This window comes from Anastrepha obliqua, chromosome 5, assembly GCF_027943255.1.
Source record: "Anastrepha obliqua isolate idAnaObli1 chromosome 5, idAnaObli1_1.0, whole genome shotgun sequence".
NCBI classification, from domain to species: domain Eukaryota; kingdom Metazoa; phylum Arthropoda; class Insecta; order Diptera; family Tephritidae; genus Anastrepha; species Anastrepha obliqua.
Genome location: NC_072896.1, coordinates 54,643,625 through 54,671,516, shown reverse-complemented (window position 1 = coordinate 54,671,516; position 27,892 = coordinate 54,643,625). Strand labels below are relative to the sequence as shown.

General features: G+C 34.9%; 1 protein-coding gene across 1 annotated transcript in view; it reads left to right on the top strand.

Moving 5' to 3' along the window:
* Positions 1 to 27,892, top strand: part of LOC129247410 (sodium/potassium/calcium exchanger Nckx30C) — a 179,028-nt gene that overhangs the window by 87,270 nt on the left and 63,866 nt on the right. Inside the window, exon 3 of the mRNA XM_054886530.1 lies at positions 20,207 to 20,290. Coding sequence (XP_054742505.1) covers positions 20,207 to 20,290 — 84 coding nt within the window. The remainder of the gene's footprint in view (positions 1 to 20,206; positions 20,291 to 27,892) is intronic.

Below are 27,892 nucleotides of genomic sequence, written 5' to 3'. Positions count from 1 at the left end.
AATAGCAGGGCACGCAAGAGCAGGGCAGCTGGGGAGAAGGTGCTGAGATGATTCCATCTCATCCTCCATACAGCTGACGCTAAAATTACTTGAAGCAATTCCAAGTCTCACGGCATGCATATTTCGTTTCATACTGATCTGACCCACGGAGCTTGAGAGTTGAGATTTTTTCACCCTCAGCAGATCCCTTGAAAGCCTCCAATACACACGTGGCCAGAAGGATTTCGCGACCATACAAGTTTGTGTACTTGCCCAGCGATCGCTGAGTTGATGCGAATCCCATCGTTCCAGGAAAAGAAGAGCGCAGGTTGTCAAGGGGATCCCAATCCTCTTCTTTCTTGAGAAAACAACCTAACAGATCACTGGTCTGGCCAGCTCATCCGCCTCACAGTTTTCCGCAATATGGCAGTGACCTAGAACCCAGATGACCTTCATGTCAAAGAATTCGGATGCGATCGAAAGTGAAACCGGGTGTTCCCGTAATGAGCCCAGGGCCCTAATTGCCACTTGACTATCGGAGTAAATATTTACTTTCTCAAACAGTTATTAAGCAAGTGAGTGGCGGCTACCCTTGCGTGGAACACACTGCAGTGATCCGGTAACCTGAATTTGAGTCTAATGGGAGCTTTTCGAAGAATTCTCCTCCATCCAACTTCGAGCCATCCGTGAACAAGTTCACCAAGACCAGTCTTTAAGTGTTGTATGCAGTCCACTCCTCCTTTGATGGAATGTGGGGGGATGTGAATTTTCCGCTTGGACTAAGCGAGAATTTAAACTGATCCGTTGTGAGGAGGATAAACCCAAAGTTTCTAAGTATACCTGAGGGTGCGTAAGTGAGGTGGAGCCTGAAGCTCAAGACTTTCCACCAGATTGTTGTACGTACAGCGGCAGTTTTTCCCGCAATGTCTACAGCCTAAAATCAGACTACGTCGATAAATAAAAAAAGATTTAACCCAAAACAATTAAGCTTGGATCCATCTGTGTATAAATAAATGTGCTCGCCCTGTCTTCCAACGTCTCGTTCTCCTCTGCACCTGAGGGTAGGAACGACGTCAATGTTATGATGGGAAGCATTTTTTGCTGGGGTAGAAAACATGAGTTAAACTCACTCTGAGAGTGGGAAATAAGCAATTAGAAATAGGCAAGACACTTTAATCTTCCGTTGGACACCTTTTTTAAAACCTTTGATTGGGCACCCTGGGTTGGCCTATTTTCGCCCTATTCGAGCATGCTTTTTAAAAGGTTATATCCATAAGTAGGTAGGTAAAATGGTTGAAGTGCCCATCTAGGACTCCTCAAGTAGTACTAAAGCGTCGTTTTGATAACATTGTGAGACATAGACCAGACAGAGCTATTGATGTAATTGAGAGGATTGATGGGATTTAGGTTGGCGCACTGCCCAAGGCTGTCGAAGAAAGGAGCACCCGGTGATCTTAATCGTCTAGCTGCCAAACCCAAACATTTACAGAGAAAGTGCTCTACAGGCCCAAGAGATTTGATCTCCTCCTTACAGGAGTTTACTAGTTTCTTTCTCAAAATGGCGTCGTCGTCAGAGCCTTGATCGCGGTTAGACTATCGGCAAAATATTAAAATCCCCTCGCTCCCTAAGAGTTTTGCATATCTGCAGGATCGCAAAGGTTATATCCATAAATCGATAGAAATTTAATTTTAGGAAGCTACCCTGGGCTTCCTATAGGCGTTGGCTATAATAGAAATATGTTAAACTCACGGCCAAAGTCGAAAAAGTCTGGCCAGAAAAGTCTAGTAGTATCAGCAGAGCAGCTGATTGGATTCCTTTCCATTTTCTTGTCCTCTAAATTGTCAAATATTGTTGAAGTTGCTCTAGACTGCCAATTTTTGTTTAGAGACTTTGTCATTTAAGAGGCCAAAGACAAAAACAAAATACATTGTACTTGTTGTTTTTGCTCTACTGCCTACCTATTCAATGTGCCTAAGAAATTGGGAAAAATCTCTCTCTCTCTCTCTCTTGGGTGAAACTATCTCAAGCCACAATTCAATAATTTTAAGAGCCAAGAAGTATGCTTCTACTATTTACTCAGTAAAATCGTAAAATATTCAAGTCATTTAATGCAAATCAAATTGAACTCAAACATATTTACTCAGACCCCAGAGTATGCCATAAAAAAATCCGTATTTTTATAACTGCAAAATATTTTATTTGCATAAATATTGAGTGTATTTGAAGTAAAGCAATGAGGCTAACGATTTCATCACCGATCGCATTCAAAATAAGTGCTTATGTACCTACATACACACATACATACATACGTTTCTTTTCATTTACCCAGGTAATTAGGCGCCCATACGAAAAGTCACACACTATTCGCTGCATCTATTAGCTCTATATTTTTGACTTTCTCTGCTAGTCTACTTACTTTTGAAGCTCTGTGCGAATTTTCATTTGTTATTTTCTGAACAAAATATTGTTTTTTGCTGTCAGTTATAAGTGTATGTTTTAGTATTTTCAACAGTTTTCTGCGTCAAATGCGTTTACTATAAATTTATTACACAAAAAACAAGAAACATAAAAAAGTATTTAATTACGAATGCAAAGCATTTTTTAATAGCAAATCGGTTAGTTGAAAAAAAAAAACAAATAATAAAATAGTCGAAAATTCTTTTATCTGTAGTTTGAAGAGCAAAAGCACACCTAAATTTGACTAAGTGCTGGTTCATTTTTTAGAAGTCTTAATCTACTGAAATTAATTATAGATTTGTTGTTTATTTGTATGTGCGTATTTCGTTTGGTTTTTTCACAAATAAACACGCACACACACACACACATACACTTTGTGCGAGTTCAACAATATTGCATTCCAGATTTTTGATGTGCTAGTAAAAGTCTAAGAAAGCAGTGCAAAGCAACCACAACCACAAACACACCCACACCCACACACACAAATACACTTCACCCATGCGCGCACTGGAATATGTAAGCCCGGCGGCAATGCGAGCACCTCTAACCCCTTTGCCGTACACCAATGTGTCACCAATGCTATTCACTTGCAAATTTTACACTACAAAAATTCGGCAGCATGAAATGGAAAAAATTGAAGCGCACAAAAAATACGAAGTATGAGTTACTTGTATGATTTTCTATGGCTTATTCCAGTTGTGATAATTTCGGTATACTCAAAAGTCTCCACTTTTTCTATTTGACCTGAGCAGAAAAGCGGCGTATTAAAAAATTATTTTTAATTAAGTTTGTATTTGAAAGTAAGGTCGCGGCCGCAACACCGCTCTGCCACTACAAATTTGAAGACAAACTTGCGCTTCTTTGATTAGACGTCGCAAAACGTTAAAGATTTCAGGCTTCATTTAGTCGTCGTGCTTTTGGCCTAGCAGCTTCAGTTAGCCGCAAATTGCTTACAAAGGACTGGATACCCGCAAAATCATAATATTTATATTAAGTGACCAATTTTACTATCTCGACGAGGACATTCACTAATGGAAATATTCTTTGGCCACATTTATTTTTCGCCAGTATCTGGCTGAAAATAAAAAAATAAATCATCATTTGTTACATGTCTTTGTCACGCTGCTCTCCCACTGATATTTACAACCATTGTTGCTCTCTCACCATAAAAGCGAAACTGAATATGCGCTCCTTACCGCAGTGATTCTCATGCCTTCGTCTGTTTTATCTTTTTTTATAATTTGTGGCTAGATGCTCGCCCTCAGTATTTGGTGCTTTCTCCCCGCACCTTTAAACCGCTCTCTCTTCCACCCTTTTTGGAGGGTGTTTAACGGAGCTTCTCCTCCTTTTTTGGTATGCGTCTTTAAGTATTCTACAAATGGAGGAACTTACAGTTTTTAGCCGCATTCGAACGGCAGGTGGTTTTTTTATGAGGACCTTTTTTTAATGGCAGAAATGCACTCAGAGGTTTGCCATTGCCTGCCGTGGGGCGACCGCTATTAGTATTATATATGGATAAAAAACTAAGAAAAACTCACATTTACAAGTTTTTGTCGCGCCTCCCATTGATATTTACTAAATATTTGCCCCTTGGCCTAGCAATTTTCATGTCTTAATTTCGTCCGCCAGATGTCTTTTTGTATTGGTGCTCTCTCGGCGTATACATTACACTTTTTCTCTTCTCTCACCTCTCTCTCTTTTTTTTTGTTTTTTTTTTTTGGGTGTCTGACCGAGTTCTCAAGACGCATACCAAAAAAGGAGGAATCTACAGTTTTACGCCACCTGTGAATGACAGGTATTTTTTTTATGAGGAGCTTTTTCAAGGCAAAACTACACTCGGAAGGTTGGCATTGCCGGCCGAGAGGCAACCGCTCTTAGAAAACACTGTTTTTATAAATTGGTGTTTCGTGCCTAGGATTTCGAACCTGTGCCCTTCCAAATTATAGGCACGCACCTACCCATTTGACTGCAGCAGCTGCATACTTTTCGAAAACAGTTTTGTGTTTCTTTGTGTGGCAGCAAAGCCAATTGATTTTCTTGACTTTCTCTCTTTCAAATGGCTTGTGGCTAAATGCTCACCCACCATTAACTCATTATCTTTCAACTCGAACTCGGTATCAGATTTGTTCATCATTAATAAGTAGAAGTCACAAAACACAAGGTTTTATTGTCTACCCGCATCCAATAGATGCCTTTTTGAAGCGGCCTGTAGCCAGATGCCCGCCATCCTTTACAGCAGTGGCATCCCTTTCCCTCAACACAAACCCAGAGCTCTGCGTGACAGCTCTCATATGTAGATATGTATGCGTGTAGCAGGGTTGACAATCCATGCTGTATGAATCAGCTTAGAAAAGGAGCTTAGTCTATTTTCTTCTCTCACTTTAGAGCTAAACCATCAAATATAGCCACTTTGATAGATTTATCAAGTGTGTATATCAACCTAACCTATGGTAATAAGAAGCGCTCCCCCAAATTGGGCCTGAAAATGGGAACAGCTGCTTGCTTTTTTCTGTACTAGTCCTATTCTGGTATCCCCCTACCCAAGTGGTCTCCAGTTGGGGCAAAGCCCATAAGTATTTTTTTAATGCTTTAAGGATTGCTCAGCTATTTATTTCTTATTAAATTTTAGAGCTCATAATATATTCTGCATTCTACGGTTTCATATTCAGTTGCGGTGCAGTATACTCAGGGCTTGGGTTGCCTGAAGCTACCGACATACCATTTCTTGCTAACCGATGTGAATATGTGAGGAGAGTGCATTCCTACGGCTGAGTGGCATCAAGGACGCAAAATATTTGTCTGGTTTCACTATTATGGATTCCATTGCTTTCTATGCGGCTTGACTGACAGCGAAGATTTTAAAAATTTTCGTACTTTCAAATTTTCATACTTATTACAATCTAATACCTGATGCCTAAGAGGACCTTCTATATAGCAGAGCTCTCCACTGAGCAAAATTCTCATTTGTTTTTTTTTCTTTTACGAGGTGTAAAAGCACTCGAAAACCTTAGTCAGTGAGCGACTTTTACGCCACTAAAAGCACCTCAAGTCCGATGCTTCATTGTACAAGGATTCCAATTTGGTAATTATGTCTGGCGGCCGTCGTGAGCAAAAAGTTAGTTACATTCGTCAGCTGTTCGTCTTGCTGCATTTTATCAATACGGCAGTTGTTCTTGCTGCTACGTTTGTCTAGTAGCATTCCTTCGCCTCCAATCAATGTTGCGAGGTTACACCATAATTCGTGTTGCAAAAGCTTGTCCCGCTCTTTACTTTTCATCCGATTCAAGTATTTGTGGGACTTAATTATTAGGCACTAGAAACAAACCAGTTTTCTTTACTGGGTCAACGTGTTTTTTAGCAAACCTGATGCAATAAAAGGCCACATGTTCGACCGTCTGCTCTTCGTCCAAGCATTCTGGACAATGAAAACTACCAGCCAAGTCAAGCCGATGCAGATATTTTTGGAAGCATCCACGTCCGCTTAATAGCTGCGTCAAGAAGAAATCGACGTCTCCGTGTTTTTGACAGATCCACTCGTTGATCCGTGGGATCAACCTATGCATCCACCGGCCTTTTGGTGGCTGCCCCATTTTGATTGCCATTCAGCTATCGAGGTAAAGTGTGGGATCAATGTGCATGCCAAGATTTTTTATAGACTTTTGGGATTTTTTTAACGTGATCACCAACTGATATTAACACAGGGTTGGTCCAAGAACAGATCCTTGCGGAACACTACCAGACACGTAGTGACTCTTTTGGTCCTCCTCTGCATCATATTGCAGTACACTCTGACTTTACTCAATTGGCCACACTTCTTAAAACAGAATTCTCAAATCAACGCAACGAGATTACATTATGCCGCCCCTCTTAATTTCTTTCGAGGTAGCTTTATACTGTACAGCATACATATGTAATTGGCTGGCCTCCTTATATGGTTTATTCCACTTAATAGTTTCCCTTCTGGCTAACCCATTAAAGTGGGATTCATAGTGGTTGTATCCGCGCAATTTATAGTTTAGAAGATTTTTTGGCCGTCTATTATGTGGTTGCCCCTAACGGACCTAGCTCTCATGCGCTTGCGCAGCTAAAGATTTTCGACATTAGGATTTCGTTGTACTTCCTGGTCTTCGTTGTACTTCCTGGTCTACTTTGTACTCTTCTGTTGCACTGAGTTATGTACCGAGTCAATCTCCACCACTAAAATATACGTGCATATATATTATATGTACATCAAAAATAAGATAATAAATATGGTTTACAGCTAAATTTTCTTGAATCCATTGTGATTTTCAGTGATTCAACGGTCATTGGCCGCATGTCCCAGTGAGAAGAAGTTTCTTTCGGAAAATTTTTGAAAAAAAAGTATTTTTTTATAGTATGAAAACCATTCTTAAATGATGCCAAAGTTCTAAAATCTGAATATTTTTTTTTTCGGCCCCACTGTTGTCTAAACGAAATAAATAAATAAATATTTTTTTTTAAATCAATGATTATCACTTTTCGATTTAATACAGTAATGTCCAAACTAACAAAACAAAATCCTGAAGCATTAGCTCCCTACGTCATTCCAATCCTAACATTTTGTGTCTTGCATCGTCTATAAAAACCCCTCTATATGAAACCCACCATCTGTATCGGTAATCGGCACTGGTTGGCACGTGGCTTTTGATTGCCCCTTCTCTAACACATGTTAACTGACAGCGAGAAGAAGACCGCAAAAGTGGCTATGTGACTAACGGCCAAGTGAGAAAACAAAATATTTGAATGTGTTAGTTTGCCGTTCACTGATCTATAGAATTACATTTCCAAAAAATACATCACCGTTCTTTCTCTCATAGGCAAACCAATAACACTTTCTCCTATATACCTACATACATATGATAATGAGTAACTCTCTCCCTCTCTCTCAATTTTCTCCTTCAAAAGTGTTTGCCCCTTTCGTCTTAAGTGCATAACTGTTTAATGTGGTGTGTGTTATGCAACTGTTTATGAATGTATGGATGTATGCGGATGTGATATTTTGTTAATTAATTAAATTTAGGAATAAGAAATTTATTAATTTTTTTTTTTAATTTTTGGATAGTTAATATAATAAAATAAAAGAAAAAACAAAATCGTTTCTGCTTTGAATTTTGATTTAGTTTATACTCTTTGCTAGTTTTATTACTTTCAATTAAATCCAAAATATTACCCAAGTTTAGTTAATGAGTACAAACAAAGACTTCTTTTACTACCCATACTCTCTCACAAGACCATCACCCACACCTACATATCAATATATATATATACATATATACATATAAACACATTACATAACAAAAACAAACATTAACCATCTGCTCTGCGCATGCGCTGCTTAATTTAAAATATCAACTCCAATTTCAAAAAGCCATCCAACTACTAAACTAAATAAGTTTCTTTTACGCGCATACTCTTCTAAGAAATGGTTAAGTAAGGCTTGATCTGTCATCTATTCTAAAGCTTATGGGTTACCGCATAGTTAAAAATATACCTGTATATATTTTCTTTTACTCTTCCGGTATTTGCTAAAGAATCTGTAGATTTAAGGTAGTTAGCAGCGAAGTAAAATCTTTACGGAGCAATAACTTTCACTACAATTTTCTCTTATGAGTTTGGAAGAATTAAACGTTCGCCCTGCACAAGAGGCTTATGTAAAAGCTAACCTATAAACTGCATGGCTTCTGTATTTGCACCCAAACTAATCGCAGGCGCCATAAGGCCATCATAGATAGTACGTCATGGAAAAAAAAAAAATTGTGTAACGAAATCACCCCAAAACTCATTTTACCCCTCTCATGCCTTCCAACTAAAGGTTGCCCCATAATAACTCGCGAGCCAAGACAATAAGTGAAGAAATGTAGAAATAGAGCGTACATATGTATAACTCACATTCCTATCTGGTATCTTCTTAACATGGATTGTCGGCGATGTTTAAATGCAGGCTCAGAACAGGCCACCGTGGTAGGAAAGGTAAAAAACGTAGATATGGAAACTAAATTTTTAATGGTAAAATTAATTAGACCTGACAAGAAATTTCAAAAGTCGACGATAGAAATTATAATACATCCCCATAAGTTTCCCAGGAGTGCTGACAAAATAAGGGGCAAGCCTAAGGAACAATCTTAAGAGACAAGCTAAAATTAGGGCAGCTAACTAGAAAATGGTAGGATGATAAACCTCATCGACCTTACTATGGCGGCAAGGAATTGAACTAGCGCTAAATCTGATAGCATAGATTTATACCAGTTAGAAATGTTCCACACAAAGTTTTGTTTTTCGAGGACGAAGCATCGAAAGCCTAACCTCGTCAATGTAAGACTTTAGGCCAACCTAAATCTCTTACCGTAACAGTACCGATCTCCTCCGTTACCACCGTCAAGCATTTCGTTGTAAGGTGATTAAAACATAAGACTCAGCAATAAGTGCTGATGTAAAATATCAGAAGATGCATTTATTGGTTTCCCCACCCACTGTTTGAACCATTTCAAGAAAAATACACCACATCAGTTTGCTAGCTAATACTGGCTGGTTTTCCTTTCCATCTCACTCTACTGGAGTCGATACATTACTTCGAGAGTCAAATACAGCTTATCCCATGCGTCGTTGCTTCTCAACATCAGTGGCACTAGATTCGCGACCATGACGCGCGGCCGAAACTGTCCTCCATTTGTTCTTTACCCTTCTGAAATAGGAGCATATGAAACGCCCAAGTTCCGCATCTTCCGCAACAGCTGATTCGAACTACTCGCACTATGCTGAAGCTTTGCTTTAAAACAGCTATGATCGGTGAGAATTCCGGTAAGATAGTAATCTACATCACCATACTCTCTCTCGAGCCATGTTTTAACTGAGGAGATGAGCCAAGGATGCACCTGCGTGTGATTGATTTGAACTATGGCTAGGGAACATAATTTTAAAACGCTCCCCACCAGCACTTCCATATTTGATTATTGGCCTTCTTCTTCTTGATTGGCGCAATAACCACTTACGCGATTTTGGCCGAGTAGGACAAAACGTGCCAGTCGTTTCTTTCTCGTGCTGATCGGCGCTAGTTGGACACACCAAGTGAAGCCAAGTTATTCTCCACCCGATCTTTCTAACGCAGATGAGGCCTTCCTCTTCCTCTGCTACCTACACTCGTATGTATCTGAAATTTATTAAAACTGCACGTTCATGGTTCCCTGGTCTTTGCCAATCTTTCTACTACTTCTTTGAAGTCCTCAACAAACCCAATTCAAGCATACGAGATTAAAGTCCCAGACGGCTTGTTCTCGATTTGAAATCTTATGAGGTACTTTCTGGCATTAGCTTAACTACCTCGACTACATTGAAGATTTATGCTCTAAGGATACACCAAAGCGCCAGCAGCTTACAAAAGCTATTGATCAGCAAATTCGGGTAGTGAAAATTAGCTGCTACTTCTTTTTTCACTTCTGTGTCTTTTTTGTGCTCGTGAATGATTTCGTCAATTGGTTTTAGAACATTTATTTAGAGTGCACTTGAATATTAACAGGTTGGCCTGATTACTCGAAGTGCGCTGGCATACAACGTTGCCTATTTTCACACTTAGGCAAGCACTACTTAAAATATTCACTACCAATAAAGTGAGCGCACGACTGTGAGTATATACATATGTATATATGTAAATACGGGTAGATATATACCGTTATATATGTAGGTATGTATTTCCACATATGTTGGTATATAAAGTTTTCGCTGCAGTAAATGCAAACCAACTCAAGTGAAACAGCCCACAACTTAGCTGCCACAATTTCGTTAATTACGCTATCAGCATAAAATTAGCTCATAGGTCATGCAAGAGAGGGAGCAACCCCCCGATCCTATATACTCGTCTCCAACAGCAATGTGTATGTATGTGACAAGGAAGACTTGTGGCAAGTTCGCAGTTGCAACATGTGCGCTGATTGCAGTGTAGCAACATATTAAATGGCATACACGAAACCATTACACACACACACACATGCATACGTGTGTGTAGAGTGGCACTAAAGTGTACTTTAATCTTTTGACGCAAGAAGTCAGCGCAACGATTATAACGCTAATTAGCCTGGTTAGGAGCAGTCAAAATGGTTAAGCTAAAAAAAACACACAAAAAAAATCACAACTTAGCCAAAAGTCACATACGGAATATCACTAACACGTGCATAATAACAAGCAAAATATTGCATTCAACTTTTATACACAAAAACACCTAAATATATGTCCTTCTTTTTTCAAATCTGAACGCAATATTTTTAATCTAGTTTTCCCATTCGCATTTTATTTTTGATGTTCCCAGATGGTACGTCTTGCTGGAAAATGTTTTGAATGTACTTGCTTTTATTACTATTTTAAGCTCTTTTGGGTATTTAGCTGTGCGTTCTCCAAAATTAGTATTTTCGAAAAAATAAAATTTTTTTAAATTGTCACTCCATCCAAGGCGAGCGAGTACGCTTTCAAAGTTTTATTGTTTTGTGTATTTTTTTTTTTTTTTTGCAACGACTATGTGTGACTATCAAAATGAATACAACAACAACTTAGAATTTACACATACTTATTCATACATGTATGTACTCGTATTTAAGCGTATTGAACCACTCACCCTATCTTTATGAAAACATGTTCAAGAATCAACCTGTATTTATGGGCTGTACATTTTCTCTATACTAATTTGCTAAAATACACCTTTACGTATCATTTAAGCGCTTCCTCTTATTGATTGCTCAAACTTTTCATTAATAACATCAAGCATATTAAGTGAGCTGGTTAATAGGCGGTTTGGCCTCAAAAATGTGATATACAAAATTTTTTAAATTATAATTTAGTTGGTCGCGCATTTCAATTAATTCAGGTTAATGGGACATTCTTTCGTACCTTTCATTTTGGCTGTACCTCACAATGACCTCTGCAGGAATTACGAAGATGAGGAAGAAATTGAGTCGGTACAACACCTCCTCTGTAAATGTTCTGCACTTCAAAGAAGAAGAGCCGGAAAATTTGCAAAATGTCTCAGTGGAGTGATTAGTCACCTTCTTAAAAAGGTCTAAGTGGTTTAAGCAACTTAGCTAGGGGATGGAAATCAAGTGCAGGTATCACAAAGTGCCTTAGGGCCACTCTCAGCCAAACAACCCGGCTAACCTCACCTAACCTACTGGTAATTTCATTTTATTTCTAGCAACTACTTTCGCCTATCTCATCTTCCTTTGCTTTATCTCTCATCTCATTTTGCTTTGGTGCTTACTTCCACTGGATAGCCCATTCTTCCAGTTAACGCTGGGCATTCTATAGAGATGAAGCAAAGAATTGCCTTCATCTCAAAAATGTTGTTCTCTTTGCGTAAAATATGATTGCCAACTTTTTCTTCTTCATTCGCATTCATATGTCTTGCAGCCCGACATATAAGTAAATACTAGTTTTTTGAGCAAACTTGAGCTGAATGACAACCGATGGCAGACAAAACGATGTGTTAAGCAGGATTCTCTCTACGTAGGAAGTGACTTCTTAAAGAGCTAATTCTTCACGTTTTGGTTCTTACAAAAGCATTAACGAGCCAGGCAGAGCTACTTTCCCTCTAAGGAGCCCGACATTCCTGGCACATATCCTCAAATCACATACTTAAAAATAAATAAATAAATAAATGCCAAGGGACCGACAGTTTTAAGCCGACTCCGAGCAGCAAATGATTTTGATGGGGGGCTTTTTCATGGCAGAAATGCACTCGGAGGTTTCTCATTGCCTGCTAAGGGGCGTGCGCTATTAGAAAACCATTTTTCTATTATTTTGCTCTTCATGCACGGAGATTCGAACCAACGCACTCCCGAAATGTTAGTCACGCACAAACCCATTCGGCTACGGGGGACGCCTACATCACAGACTTAAATAAATTAATAAATAAATCATTTCTCAGTGATGACGAAATGGATTTGTCCTCCTTCGAGGCGTTCGTATAGCTTTCACTGGGAAACTACTTCGCTTAAATTTCAGGTAAAAATTAAGCAGCGAACCGCCTGCTTCCAAATCTGATGGGAGATGCTGCTTACTTTAGTGGACTCTGAAACCAAATGCATCCGAGTGGCCGCACTAAAGCCCTCTCTCTTTTTGCCTTTGTCTTAAACACCGGCGGCTAACCACATTTCGTCATAGAGAGTAGTAAAGCCCTTTCTCGTCTCTTTCAACGTACAAGTTTTATTGTATAGCGTACAGGCATCGTTATTAAGAAGCTGATGTATGCCCTCAAATCGTAATCCTTAGTTCCTTCGCAGTGGGCGTCATCAGTGTAGGTAATTCTCGACCGAGGCTTAGTTTTCGTTTTTATTGCGGAGAATTTTTACGTGGTGGGTCCCAAACCGAGCGCACAACCAAATATTCTGGGTTACTTCGCCTTCTCTAATTAGGAAGATCAAGTGGAGAAGGATTTGGCTTCACTTAGTGTTTCCAACTGGCGCCGGTTAGCACAATTTTGCTTGTTGACGAAGCCACCGAGGTGGTGATGGACCTCATCACTGAAGATGATTTTTCGATGGAATTCCGGGATCATTTTCATGTATTTCAACAACAGCTCGAATTTTCTCACCAATTTCTGTTCGAAGTTTACGAACCCTCTCCCCAAAAATGTTCGAGTTTTACGAACCCTCTCTGCCAAATTTTTGTGTGAATTTTCATAATTTCAATGCGTGTATCGTTCCATTTTTATTAATGGTGTAGTTTCTACTTGTTAAATATCAAAAAATGACAGCTTCAAAAGTAACTTCTACCGAAATAGCGGGCTATTCAAACTAATTTATTGTCTGTTATTGGAAAACGCTTTAGTTACGAGCTTGTCCGCCATGGGTCTCTTAGCATTTATAAGACTGGCTTTTTGGCCCTGAATTTCAGGGCATCTGAGGCAGCCAGAAGCAACTGACGTGGGCGAGTTGCAAAATACTTTTATGGCGTCGGTGTCCCTTCGTTTTCTGTTGCGCTCAGTATTCTCCATTTATCAATCTAAGTATTATTACATTTTTTTGTTTTTAAGTAGGATGGCAAATGTAAAACTTAATATAAAGGAGAGTACGGGGATCTAAGGCCATCGGGACTCGTTTATGCAATTAATTCTATAAAATTATATCGAAAATTAAACCAGCTCACCAGCAATATGCCTTATGTTATTTTTCAAGCCGCCCATTCCAATTAATTCTCGCAATTCTTTCACATATTAACTTGAATTATTTTAATTAAATTATTCAATTAAATTACACTTTTCCAAAACATTTTTTGTTGTGCCACTATCTAATTTGCCCAGCTTTGATTAATTAGCCATCACAGGCGATTTAGAACTAATTCGAAAAATTTTTTAAATTAGCGCTCAATTTTAAATATGGAAAAGTTTAGATTTTTTAGAAATTACAATTAAACCAAATTTGGCATTTAAAATGTTTGTTCATTTACCATTTCCTGATGATGCAACAGAAAAATCTCTGAAATCACTTCATTGTTTTTAATTTAAAAAAATTCATTCGTACCTTAGCATTTTCCTGCTTTTATCGAAATTAGCATTGCAAACTTGTTCATTCCCTCCTTCTGGGCACACGCTATGAAAAATGTAAAATAACAAAAAAATTATTAGAAAAACAATCCAATTTGCCGATTAATAAATTTTATTATTATTATCAAACGAATTTTTTTTGGATCAGCTTTTTATTGTTTGGATTCATTACTTGACTGCTCATTTAAGTTTTTTGGTTGAAAATTTGTTGAACCACTCAATTTAGCTTATTTTTGTTTTACAAAAATTTCTAGGCTAACAAGTTTAGTTTGTTCAAGTAACTGCAATGCTTTTTGAGTATGCAAATTGGAATTTCAAATTTGTTAATGGCTTTTTTCCACAAAGTTTGTGTAAGGAAAAACTTAAGATGCATAAGAACAGTTTCGAATGATTTCAAAGCCATTAAAAAATATCACTTTTCTGTTCAAGTTATGAGTTTAAAGTAGCGTTGGACAGCTTTCTTAAAACCTTCGGTTGGGTACCAGGGTCAGGTCTTTTTCTCGTCCTGTTCGAGGATCCTTTTTAAAAAGTGATATCCGTAAATCGATAGAAAATTAAATTTTAGGAAGCTACCTGGAAGCTCAAGTCGATAGCTTTAATAGAAATATCTTAAATTCTCTTCCAAAGTCGAAAAACGCTGACCAGACCCAGGTGCCCAGCTGAGAGTTAATTAATTAAATATTTTTAAGAGTTATTTTAATAAAAATTTACATATATATATGTTTTAAATTTCCACTTTTTTGACAAGTAAAATATTTAACTTTTAAAATTAATCTTTCCACTAAAAATGTAAAATTTAAGATTTTACACCAGCAAGAAAAATTACATAAGAAAAGTTTCTATGAAGGAAAGATTTACTTATATCTAAAAACTATTAAAAAAAAAATTTACAAAACAAAAAAAAATGTTTTTTTTATAATTTATTTAAAAACTCTAAGTCACTTACTTTTTGAAAGGATTAAAAAATTTCAAACTGCTTAATTTATATCTTTTAATAAAAAAATTATTTCTTAATACGTATTTTGATAATTCAAGCCGGAAATTTTTTTTAAATTAATAAATATTGTAACTTTTAAAATTTTTGAATAAAATTATTTTAAAACACTAAAAAATATGCAAAGATACCTATTTTTCATTTCATAACTGTAATTTTATTATTATTTTTGTTGTTATTATTATTAAAAAAATTAATTTCTTTTCCAAAATAAGACAAAATATTAATTTTTTTAAAACTTAGAAGCCGAGTTCATGAAAGCTAAAACAAGCTAAAAATGTTCATTAGCAGAAAAAATGGTTTGAAAATTTTATTTTGTCAAGTAAAGGGTCTTGCAAAAGAAACGCCCAGAGGGCAGTAGTGAGTAATTTCTAGACGGTACCGTTTTCTATGTCATCTTTGACATTCAGTCAGAGAGTGATGATGGCAGATTGTGACAGACAATTAGAACAGGTCCTTCTTTAAGAACAAAATTCGATCGCAAAATTGATGATTATTTTGATGGAAATACTCGTCCGAATGAGTCGAAAATTCAAAGGTTGGCAAAAAAATTGAAGAAACTGGTTCTGTCGAGGATAGAACTGGCTGACCAAAAACTGGACGTTCTATTGGCAATATTGAGAATAGAGCTGCTGTAGGGCAATATGTCGCTGAAAAAACTTCAACTGCACCTCCAACATCCATACCTCGACGTTCTCAGCAATTAGGCAGTAATGAATTGTCTGTTTGACGGATTTTACCAGTAGGCCGTGAGCTCATGGTGGACATCTATGATATGCCATTTTTCACATACCTATATTTGTTAAGGGCCGTATTGTGAATAGAGAAAGAAACTATGAACAAAGCTAAATTTTTGCATGTTTTATTTCAAAACATCTAGGCGCGTTTTTTGAAATACCCTTTATTTAGACGCTATTTTACTTCTTTTATAAAAAAGTGATTTGTAAACACAAATTTTTTTTTAAACACAAATTTCAAATTAAAATAACTTAAACAAATTTGAAATTTTATAATTCAAATTAAATTTTTTTTTCACAAATTTCTTTATATTCTTAATTATTTATAATATCACGTAAAAATATTTTAATTAAAAAATATCAAAAAAAATATATTTTATATTTTCTAAAATTTTGTTTCGCTGTTCCTCATTTTTCAATTTTTTTTTTTTTTTTGTTATAAAAATTGTCGTGTTGTTTGATTGTTTTTCAACACACATCTAAAATTTTATAGAAAAATGTTTTAAACAAAAATTTCACATTTAATCAGTTTAAGCAAATTTGGAATTTTATAGTTAAAATTAAAAATGTTTTTTAAAATTACTATATCATACTTTCATTAAAAAATAACAAAAAAGCTTAATTTTATATTCTCTATAATTTTGTTTCTCTGATTCTCTTATTTATTGTAATTTTTCGGTTAATATCGATTACTTGCTTTAAAATTTAAATTTATTGTATCAATTTTTTTATTATTTAATTTTTTTATTATTTCTTTCTTTAATTTTAATTTAAAATTCTGATTTTGCCTAAATGTTTTTCATATTTTTAACATTTTAAACTATTATACTAAATAAATAATTTTAAATTATAAATTTTAACAATTTTAAAAATTTTGAAACATAAATCAGTTATAAGTTCGATAACTTTATGTAAAGAAATATTATATAGGTTTGTGTATATTTTTATTTTATTTTTCAAATTTGCGGTCTTTCTTAATATATAATTTTATATAATCTAATCTTTTTAACTCAAATTTTGAGTTTGCTTACACTTGATTTTCCTGAAAAGTTTTGTAAGTTTCGAATTCTTTTGTTATGCTACTTTGTTAATCTTTCTTTGTTTTTTGTTCTAATTTAGTGCGAACTGTGAATTTATTTGAAATCTTCTATAGAAACTGGAATGTTTTAAAATATCAGAATAATTTTTTTTATAATTAGATTTTTTTTTTGTGACTTTTGATTTTTTTTTTAAAGCTTTTGAATGAATTCAAGTAATTTTTTTAAGCTAATATATTTTATTAATTTTTTTTTTTGTCTAATATTTTTTTGCTCTTAAATTTTACACCAAACTTTGGATTTGTTGGAATTCTTCTATAGATGCTTGAGAGTTTTGGAATATCAAAATAATTTTTTTTTTGATTAAAATTTTATTTTTTAACTTATAATTAAAATTTTGTTTTTCCTGAAATGTTATTGCAAATTTCCAGTAATTTTTGTAAGCTCTTTTGTAATTTTTTTTGATTGTTTGTTTTTCCATTTTTGATTTGATTTTAATTTATTTTATTTTATTTTATTTTATTTGAGCTTAATCCATCTCGGCTATTGCCGGAGATTACACATCCCGGATAAAATTTTCAAGGGATTGTGCTCTGGTGGAGCGTAGTCCAAGTTGTAGGCCCATGCGATTACTATTGCTTAAATATTTAAAAATCTACGAACTATTGCACATGTGTCCAGTATGGTCGACTTCTGCATGTCTTCTAAGAGGTGTTGGCAGTCATACTTCTTCAAGTTTTTTATTAAATGCTTAGGCACTAATCCAGTGGACGATATAATTATTGGAATTATATTCACTTCCCTCGATTTGTACATCCGGTTTAGTTCTATGGCCAAAGCTGCATACTTCGATACTTTGGTGGAGTACGTGTTTTGGATGTTGCGATTAAGGGGCACCGCTATATCGATTACTTCGATTGTTTTATTTATCTTGTCGAACAAGATGATGTCAGGTTTGTTGGCAGCTGCGGTTTGGTCTGTTGAAATAAATCTGTCCCAGTACAGTTTAAAATTTGCATTTTCCAATATTGCCTTTGATTCATATTTAAAATACAAGACTTCTTCTTGTAAGAGACCGTGTTTTATCGCAAGTTGTTAGTGGAGGATCTTTGCTATATTGCTATGCCTCATGACAAGTACGCTACATCCAGCAATTATATGGTCGATTGTTTCACCGTAAATGCCGCACCTTCGGCCCCTATCTTCTATTGCCTCGACATATATCGACCTTCGGGAATTCCTTGTTGGGATAACTCGGTCTTGGATAGCGATTGCGAAACCTTCTGTTTCAGAAAATAGCTTTCCTCTTTTCAACCATAAATTGGATGATTGTGCGTCTATCCATTCCATTTCGAGATCATGGGGATGGGCACCGTGTATTGTTTTTGCCTTCCATGCTGCGATCTTTCCTGCTGGGGATTTAACCCCCTCAGGTACTGGGAAATCCTGCTCTATCAGACTTAGCGGGGTAAAGCCATTATCTGCCATAGCGATAGCTTTAAATAGATTTTATTTCATTTTACTCTATTTTATTTTATTTTATTTCATTTTACTTTATTTTATTTTATTCAACTTTTAATTCACTTATGATTTGAATTTTTCAAAACATATGGAATTATGTGGTCGAAGGTTTTAAAATATCAAAATATATATTTTTTTCATCATAATTTTTTTTTTTTAATTTTCATGTCCTTTTCAAATTTTTAGGATCAAAATCAATGCTTTTCTTGTTTAAAGATTTTTTTCAACGTTTAAGTACAATTAAAATTTTCCTATAAGCTTTGTAAATTTCCCATCATTTATGCTATTTGGAAAACAAATTTTCTTTTTTTGGTTTTAAATTTACACCAAACTTGAAACTTGTTGGAATTTTCCTGTAAATATCGAATTATGTGCTCGAAGGTTTTAAGATATCAAAATAAATTTTCTTATGATTAAACACTTTTTGTTTAAATTTTCATGTGCTTTAAAGCTTAAATATCGAAACAAATTAATAAAATGTTATTTTATGATTTTTGTTTTAACTTTTAATATCAAATTATATTCTTAGATTATTTTATTCATTTCTTTTAGTTTTTTTTTTAACGCAACTTTTATTTGATATTTTTTCTTCAATTTTTCCCGAAATTAATTACTTTGTTTCTCTAGTTATTTTGTTTATTGGAAATTTCCTCAAGTTATGTAAGCACATATTGAAATACTGAAATATCAAAATTTTTTTTTTTTATGATTCCCAAATTTCGAAATTTCGTTCTTGATTAGGCGTTTTCGTAGATTTATAATTACTTTCTCATATTATTTTATTAAATTGTTTTTTTTTTGCTTTCAATTTAAACAAAATTATAATTTTTTTAATTTTTTTTCTGCAACTAGCTACCTTGTTTCTCTGGTTCTTTTATTTATTACAATTTTCTTAGGAATATCGAACTATGTACTTTTAAATTTTAAAATATCAAGATCTATTGTTATTTATTCCTAAGATTATTTTATTAATAATTTTTTTCTTTAATTTGCTTTCTTTATCCTTTTATTTTATTTTTTATTAATACTTTGTTTCTCTGCTTCTTTTGTTTACCTAAATTGTGTGGTTTTAAATTATCAAAATCAGTTTTTTCATTATAATTCTAAATAATATAAATATTTCGGTTATTAATTGTCACCTTAAGCTTTTCAAGAAAAGTTCTTTTACAAGCAAAGGCGCATTTTTTATTTTATTAATACTAAAAACCGTATTCATTTTAAGCCATTTAGAACTGTCTTTATGCCTTTAAATTCTTAAATAGTTTTCCTTCCACAAATGGCACAGCAAATTAATTTTTCTCAGTAGGCAAAAATGTACACAGATTATTTTTTAAAGTTATCTTTATTTTTATTTATAAAGCGGAAAATGTATAAGTTTTTTTTCTTATAAAATCTCTACTCAAACCTTTCCTTCGATTTGAGCCGGTTTACTTCACAATTCCAACTACTCACTATTCTACCTTTGAAAACTCGTACCAATACAATTTTGATTTGGAAAGTGCCTTATGATCGCTCATTTCCCTTTTTATATTTCTCTTGTATGCTATGCAATTACTCGTATGCTACTCTTCTCTTCTAAACTTCCATATATTCGTATTCTTATACTATTTTATAAGTTCTAAATACTTATTCGAATATTCCATTATTGTATTACTCTCTATACATCTACAAATATTACATAACTACTATTCAATACTCTTAAGTAATTAGTTTATCAGAACCAAAAAACAAAAACTAAGCAAAAAATTAATTTTTATTAAATGAAAATTTTCAAAAATTCTTTTCTTCAAATCCGTACCCACTGTCAATTGTCAAACTGTTACGATTCGAATAAATTGAAACTGTTCCCGTTATGAAACAATTTGCTTTCCGATTTATTACTACTGTTTCCCGTTAAACGTTACCGTTATCGTTCACACGTTGTAACACATAAAGCCATCCATCCAAAGCCAAAGTGGTCGTCGTCCGAGCTGGATTGATCAGAGGGTCAAAATTCAGACACGCAAATTTAGCATCAAAGTTAGTCTCACCATAATTGAGTATCACATAAATTTTCTTCTTAATTAATTTCGAAATTTTTTACATACTTATAAAAAAAAATTAAATTTAAATATTATTACTTTCATTATTATAATTATTGATATAGATATTAGCGTTTTTATTGCAAAATATTCAAAATTTACTTTCATTAATTGCTTATCTACCATAAAACAAAAAATTCCGCATTACCCTCAATTAAAAAATTTTAGCTTTGAATTTGTAAATTGACCTCTCGTTGATTACTAACACACATACCTTTTGTTTCAATTAGAAATTTGCATAATAGCTGCAGTAAGAACGAAAAAATGCATATCTTAGCGAGCCTTAATTCTCTCACTATACAAGATAGAAACCACACTATCACTTAGAAAAAGGATAATTTTATTTTTACCTAATAAGAGAGAATAAAATCGAATTTGGCTGATGCACAGTTGAAAGTAAAATTATCCTTTAACTATAATAATGCATATACCTAAATGTGGCTTAATGTTTAATGTGCTTCGGATTGTATAGAAATGTGTTTAAGTATTAATGTTTTAATTAAATTTAAGGCATGCCATTTTACTTCAGCCTTATACTGTTTGTATATGTAGAACATTTGGAAAAATCGAAGCATGTCTTGAACACTTTATTTGTTCAAAAGCTACAACATATGTAAAATGAAACTTTTGGAACACTTGACAGGAAATATTATATTTTAAGCAAAGAAGTGAAACAGCGAAGTGGAATTGAAACAAGGAAATACTTTGTCACATAACTCGAATAACTCTTTTTGAAAAAAAACTGTGTATGTGAGGTACAAAATTAAATTTATATGGTGAGGAATTTTAAGCAGAAAAAGTAAAGCACAGAGTGGGATTGGAACAAAATATTTTAATCGTGTAACTTGAATGTTTGCACACTATTTATATATTTTTCATAACTAGTGAGTATATTTAGTGAGTGTATCCTAATGAAAGCCATCAAATGAACTAAATAGAACTGAAAAGTAGTACCGTTAGGTTGCTAGGTTGCATATTTTATGCGACAAATGTGTGGGGAACGAAATGGAAATGAATGGAACAACATTTTTAAATTGCTCGCTTGCTTTCTTTACAAGAAAATATGTTTCAATCAGAGTATAATATAGGTGGAGTCTAAGCACCACAATACTTGCATAGACCTACATAATAGGAATCGGAATAAGCATATTTATAAAGTAGTACAAGAAAGGAACGTTTCATTAACAAATAATGAAAGTGCGTCTAATTTAACAAAACTCGTGAAAGAAACTTGAACACTTTTATATTTACTGTAAGTTGTAATGAGATTAACAACAGTGTAGTGTATTGCAAAATTTGTCTGCCATAATGAAGCAAAACAATGTTTGTACGAGTATAGATAATTTTTAAGTCATATATAAAGAAGTGGAATGGAAACAAAGGGTCTTAAATAAATGAGACCTTCACATATTTTAAAAGATTTCTGTTAGGAAATATGAAGCAATTCCAATGCCTAAATACAACCCTGTTTTAGCGCCCTCTACAGTATTTTATACATAATTTAAGTATCTATTGTAACTTGTACATTTTGTAACTACGAACTAAAATCCGAACTCTCTCTCTTAATAACGACGTCGAGCAGAACGGACATCATCCACTTGAACAGTTTCGAAGTAGTTTTTTCTTAATAAGATTTGTACCGTGATATTAAGACGCAAACATTAGTCATCAATTCGCCCATTACCTACAGTTCTCTATTACTAAAATTTTTTTGAATAGCATTTGAGCAAAAAATCCAATTTCTAAGCCCAAACAAGGGAAGAAAATTTAATTAGTACACAATTTTTGCGGCCTAAAGAGATTTTCATTTACGCTAAGGTTATTTATGTAAGAAACAAAGTGCGGAACAAAATGGAATCGAAACAGTTTTTTTGAAATACCGCACGAAAAATCGTTCAATTAAACAAACTTGATTACTAGACAAAACAATGTGGGGAACATTTTGGAATTGGAACACAAATTTTAATATTCTGAAAAATATTGGCAATATTGTTTGTCTCATAAAATGTGAAACAGTAATGTGAGAAACATTTTGGAATTGGAACACACATTTTAATATATCTACTGAAAAATATTGGCAATATTGTTTGTTTCATAAACTGCACTTTTAAATAAGTCCAATGTAAATATAATATGAAAATGAATAACGCATAAAGTATATCTAAATATTGTTAAAATATGTGCTTAATTAGATTTTAGGTAGACAAGTGTTATTTTAATGTGCATACATATTTTCTGCGATTGTTTTCAAGACATCCCACTATACTCAAATCTTACTCTTTATACTTTCTTATGCTCCATTTGCTACGCCAAGTCATGCACGCAAACTATGCCTATGAAGTACTTACACAACTACATACACACATGTGCTATACGTAACTGTTTGTGCTATCGTTGGCGGGTGGTATGTACTTAAGTAAGCTTCATACAAAAGCGGCTTAAATTTAATTAAAACCACACAAGCCATTTTACAAACTCGTAAGCGACGCCCACAATTAATTGCAACGATTTAATGTACTCCCGCATGCAGAAACTCATATGTATGAGCACATACACTAGCACATGCAGCTTTGGGTCTGAATATTCAACAACAGGGACCACGAGCTTATGTTTGTGTGTGTGTGTGTGTGTTTGTGGAACTTAAATACATGCAAGTGTGATATATGTGTGCGTTAGCCGAAGGTAAAGTGGTCAATTGATCCGCCCCAGCGGAAACACTTTACTGTGCATATGCCTGGCTACAGGCGAGCTAAGACAAAAGGCATAGGCACTACTACTATAATGGAGGCAGTAGAGGCGGCAAGCTTATTCTACACAAGCACTGCCAATGACAGGAAATTGATGCTAATCGATTTTAAGCTGCTTGCCTTGGCATTTGCCATCACCTTAGTGCCTTTGCGTAGGAGCTCAGCAAATATTCACAAATTAACACGTGGTAGGTAAGGCTATGGGATGCCATGGATTTTGCTACTAACTAATAACGAGAATACCCATGATTTGTATGTACTAGCCACCATTTTTCTCTCAATGATGGATTTTTTTTCTGTGAATTTTTATTCCCTCTAGCTGGTCTACATGTGAAATTAGCTATTTTATCTGCTCAATCTTTCAATTATTTGCAGGACTGAGTGACTACTTTGTAGTCTGTTTGCGCCTGTCAATTACAATTAGCGCCTGAATTTCAATAGAAATTGTAACCGCAAATTATAATATGCAAAAAAAAACTTACACCGCATAACCTAGGAAATGTATGAAACCTAAACAAAGCTAAAGTGAGCAATAAATAAAGAAACTTAATAAATGATTGGCACGCACCCTTTTTCCAGGTATTTGGCCGAGCTTCTACTCCTATTTGTGGCATGCATCTTGATGTTGTTTCACAACTAGAGGGACCTACAATATTAAGCCTATTCCGAGGGACACATGGTTTTCTATGAGGAGTTTTTACATAGCACAAATACATTCGGAGGTTTGTCATTGCCTGCCGAGGGACGAGCGCTGTTAACTTTTTCATTTTGCTTTTTAATGCACGGAGATTTGAGCCCACGCACTCCTGATTGGTAGTCTCGCACCAACCCATTCTGCTACGACGGCTGCCGCAATAAATAATAGGAGTATAAAATCCAAGTGCGTCGTCAAATTGTCGAACTAATTTATGATAAATGGAAAATCATCAGAGAAACCACATTAAAATTGCATACTTTGAAAAACTGCAAACACAAAAGCTTATGGAGTGGTTAAGGGGTTACAATATTAGAAGAAATGGCCGGCAAGATTTTAACTCTCTATAACTTCAGGCTGACTACTACAACCGTTTTTTGGTTCAAAATTAGCTTTACGCATCAACGTAATTTCCATCGAAAACAATGCAATCATTCCATTAAATCTAACATTTCAATACCACTTTGCTAGAAGGATTTATCTTTTGCCTCAAAATAGGCGTCTTCATTCGAGCGCAGTTTCTTACCAGAGAGCATGTTTTTAGGTCTGCGAACAGCCAGTAGTCCTTGGGAACCAAATATGGCGAATTGTTTACAGATCCACCGTCGAAGTATGTGCCATTGGAAGCTACAACTTTACTCCATCTTTTAGGTTGTAAACGGATTCCTCTGAATAATAATTCGAGTTCTTTTGACTTCATCCATTCATTGAGCCAGTTTCCGATGCTCTCGTAAGAAGTTAACCGCTCTCCAATAAAAGCTGACTGCATTGATCAGAACAGATGAGAATTCGAAGGTGCAATGTCTGGGGAATACGGCGGGTGGCACAAGATTTTCCAGTTCAGTTCCCTTAATAATAATACTGGACCGATTTAGCAGCGTGTGGCCTGGCGTTGTCATGCAGCAAAATCAGTTTGTCATGCCTACCGTCCCATTACGACGAGCTTTTCTTTGAGAACTCGATTCAAACGCATTAGCTGCAGTCGGTACTGGTCGCCGTTGATGGTTTCAGATGGTTTAAGGAGTTCATAATAGATGACACTCTTTTGATCCCACCAGATGTAAAACATAATCTTTCAAGCATGAATAGTTTTTTTCGCAGTCGATGGACTTGCTTTACCTGCTTACCCTTCTGGGCCATTCCCATCACGAGCAAACGTGTACCGACGGTTGATCTATCAACATCCAACTCTTTCATATCAACAAGAGTTCGACATGCGTCTTCATCCAATAATTGTTGTAGTTGAGTATCTTCGCGGTCTTTATCACTCACGTCGAATTTGCCACTTTGGGAGCCTTGAAACCACTCTTTACAAGTTGTATGTATTTGGTGTGGCTTGATTACCGTAAATATTTATCAATATGCGACACGTTTCAGCTGAAAGGTAATAATGAAACATGACTTTCCGAAAGGGATGTTTTTTCGGTACGAACGTGCACAATTTTGACGTGGGATAAAAAAGGATCTTTATGCTTCAAATGAATATCAAATCACCAGTATATTACCATAGCGAACACAAAAATAGTATCAGCCGCGACACCTCTTTTACGAGAGCAGAAACTTATTCTCATACGCAATAGTTCTGCCATTGTTTTGCTGGACTTGCGACTCGGTGCATTGTCTTCATGAAATAAAAAAGTGAGCAAACGCGGCATCCACATTGAACAGAGCTTTCTCATAGTCAAATGCTCATACAATATAAAGCCAACACATTTTTGATATCTTTACGATGTCAGCTAACTCAAGGAACTTCACTTTTCGATCATTCAAAACGACTTTGTGGATTTTTTTTTATGTTTTCTGGTGTTACCGGCTCATTTGGACGTCCACTGCGTTGTGCTTCATCGATGTTGAAGTCAGCAAACCATCGTTTTATTGTTGTTTCTGATGGAGTGGAGTCTCCATTACATTTTTCGGAGCCATTGCCTCGCTTAAACGATATTTTCCCCATCATGGCCTCCAAATAAAGGCGGCGTATTCCAACCTGGAGCGAACGAATGTAAACCGGAATTTCAGGGTTCAAGGGTCCGCAAAATTTTAGCTATTCCGTCCTACAAAGCCTAAGACAGCATATAATTTTGATAAGATAAAATTAATGTGACTACTAACTGAAAAACGGCTGTCAAAATTTACACCGAAACCTTTAAATTCTTTAACAGATTGAAGTACAATATTAGATACGCTGTAAGAAGTGTGAAAGACAATAGGGATTTTGGAAAAAGTGATATGACAGCAGTTTTTTGATATTGAAAATTGAGATTTTTGAAGCTTGAAGCCTGCATACGTCAATTGTGTTATGTATGACTGAACTTAAAAATATGGTCAGCATATAACAGAAAATTAGCAAATGAAAAGCAATTGCCGCGAATGTCGTTGATAAATAACACAAAGAGTAGCAGATCTAGCACACTTGCCTGAGGCACTCCAAAGCAGGCAATGAATGTTTCACAGGATACACCAACAATTGCTGGAAAACAGTAAAATTCAAGTAAAGATAATTTATGTAATAAAATGTTGTGAGCGACTCTGTCGAAAACTTTGGCAGAGTCCATGTAAATGCAGTCGATTTGCTGCCCTGCTGAGAAGGCTCAATATTCACTAAAAACGATTGACGCTGGTATGTCTCTAACATTTCGTGCAGCTGATGAATTTTTTCTGTAACTTAACAGTTGCGTAAAAAAAATCTACTAGGTGTCTTCAAATTTTATGTTTGAATTACGTCTATGAGTTATGCCTTAATGTTTTGCCAAAGTACTTGTATTCAAAGAAAAATTGAAGAAGATTCACTGAAGCACAATCCAACGGCTTCAATTGTGCTATAAAAATATGCGTCGTTAAATTTCACGGCGGGCTTTGAAAAATAAAATTCATGTTAAATGTGGTTTTACTCAATTGTTCTTTATATAGAAATATACATATTTATATTCGACTCCTACTTTAATGCGATTTTAATGCGTTGTAGGAAATTTTGTCGTGTTGGCGTGAAAAATCCAGTGGGTTATTTTACTACTAAAATTAAGTACTTGTTCGATTATATCCCGCGGCTAAGACTCTTAAGTACTTATGGTATTGCAGTACCAACCTTACCAACTGGGTGTAAAAAGTGAAAATCGTCGTTCTTCATCAATTATAGATATAAGTATGAGGGACCTTTTTGCTGCCAACAAAAAATGGTATGTCCCAAAAAATGTAAAAATTATTTGCCTACTACTGCATACAGAGAATATTTGTACAGTGCTCTATATAAGTAAGTAAAAAAATGTACTAAAGTAAAAGCAAAACTGTGCTCAAGGACGCTTAATTTGGCTGATGTGAGTATTTGTTGGTAGTGACAGCAATAAATCTTCAATTTCGCTTTTAATTCTCAAAGGGAGTGGCGGAGGAGAAACAGGAGAAAAAATCATTTGAACTTTGGCGCATTTGCACACACAAATGAAAGGAGGTATATTTGTATAAAAATGTGTATGTATTATTTACTTCTAGCGCCTGCAAGTCTGTGCAATTATTAGCGCAGCCGTTGGCCTCGACAAGCTTTCAGACTCACACCATCAGCTGTGTTGCCGCTGCTGTTTACTTGGTCCGTTAGTAGTTAGTACAAATACATTTATTTCAATGTGTATATGTATGTACTGTGTACAATATATGTACCATGTTATGTGTGTGTGTACTACTGGAATAATATTAAAACAAACAAGCGTTGTCGACTGCGCCAAATAGACCGGCAAATGAAGGAAAACGAAACGAAAAGCAAATCGATTTTGCTTTGCTGTTAAAATTGGAAACCATCAGGACTGGTAAGGAACTAAAGAAAAATTCATTCATATGGCACGGTGTTTAAGATGGCGATAAGTACGTGAAATAATGGATAGCAAACTAGGAAAAGTTAAATCTTTTATGGAAATTGAAAAAGGTCATGTCGGCTAAATTTATCATTTGAAAGTTAAGTAAAATTTTTATTCTTAACATTTCTATTTTAAATAAATAATTTTTATTTTTAAAATTAAAATTTTTAATTCATTTAAGTATTTTCAACCTCAGGGCAAAATAGTAAGCGAAACGAAATGGAATTGAAACAAATTTCGCTTGCACATTATTTTTG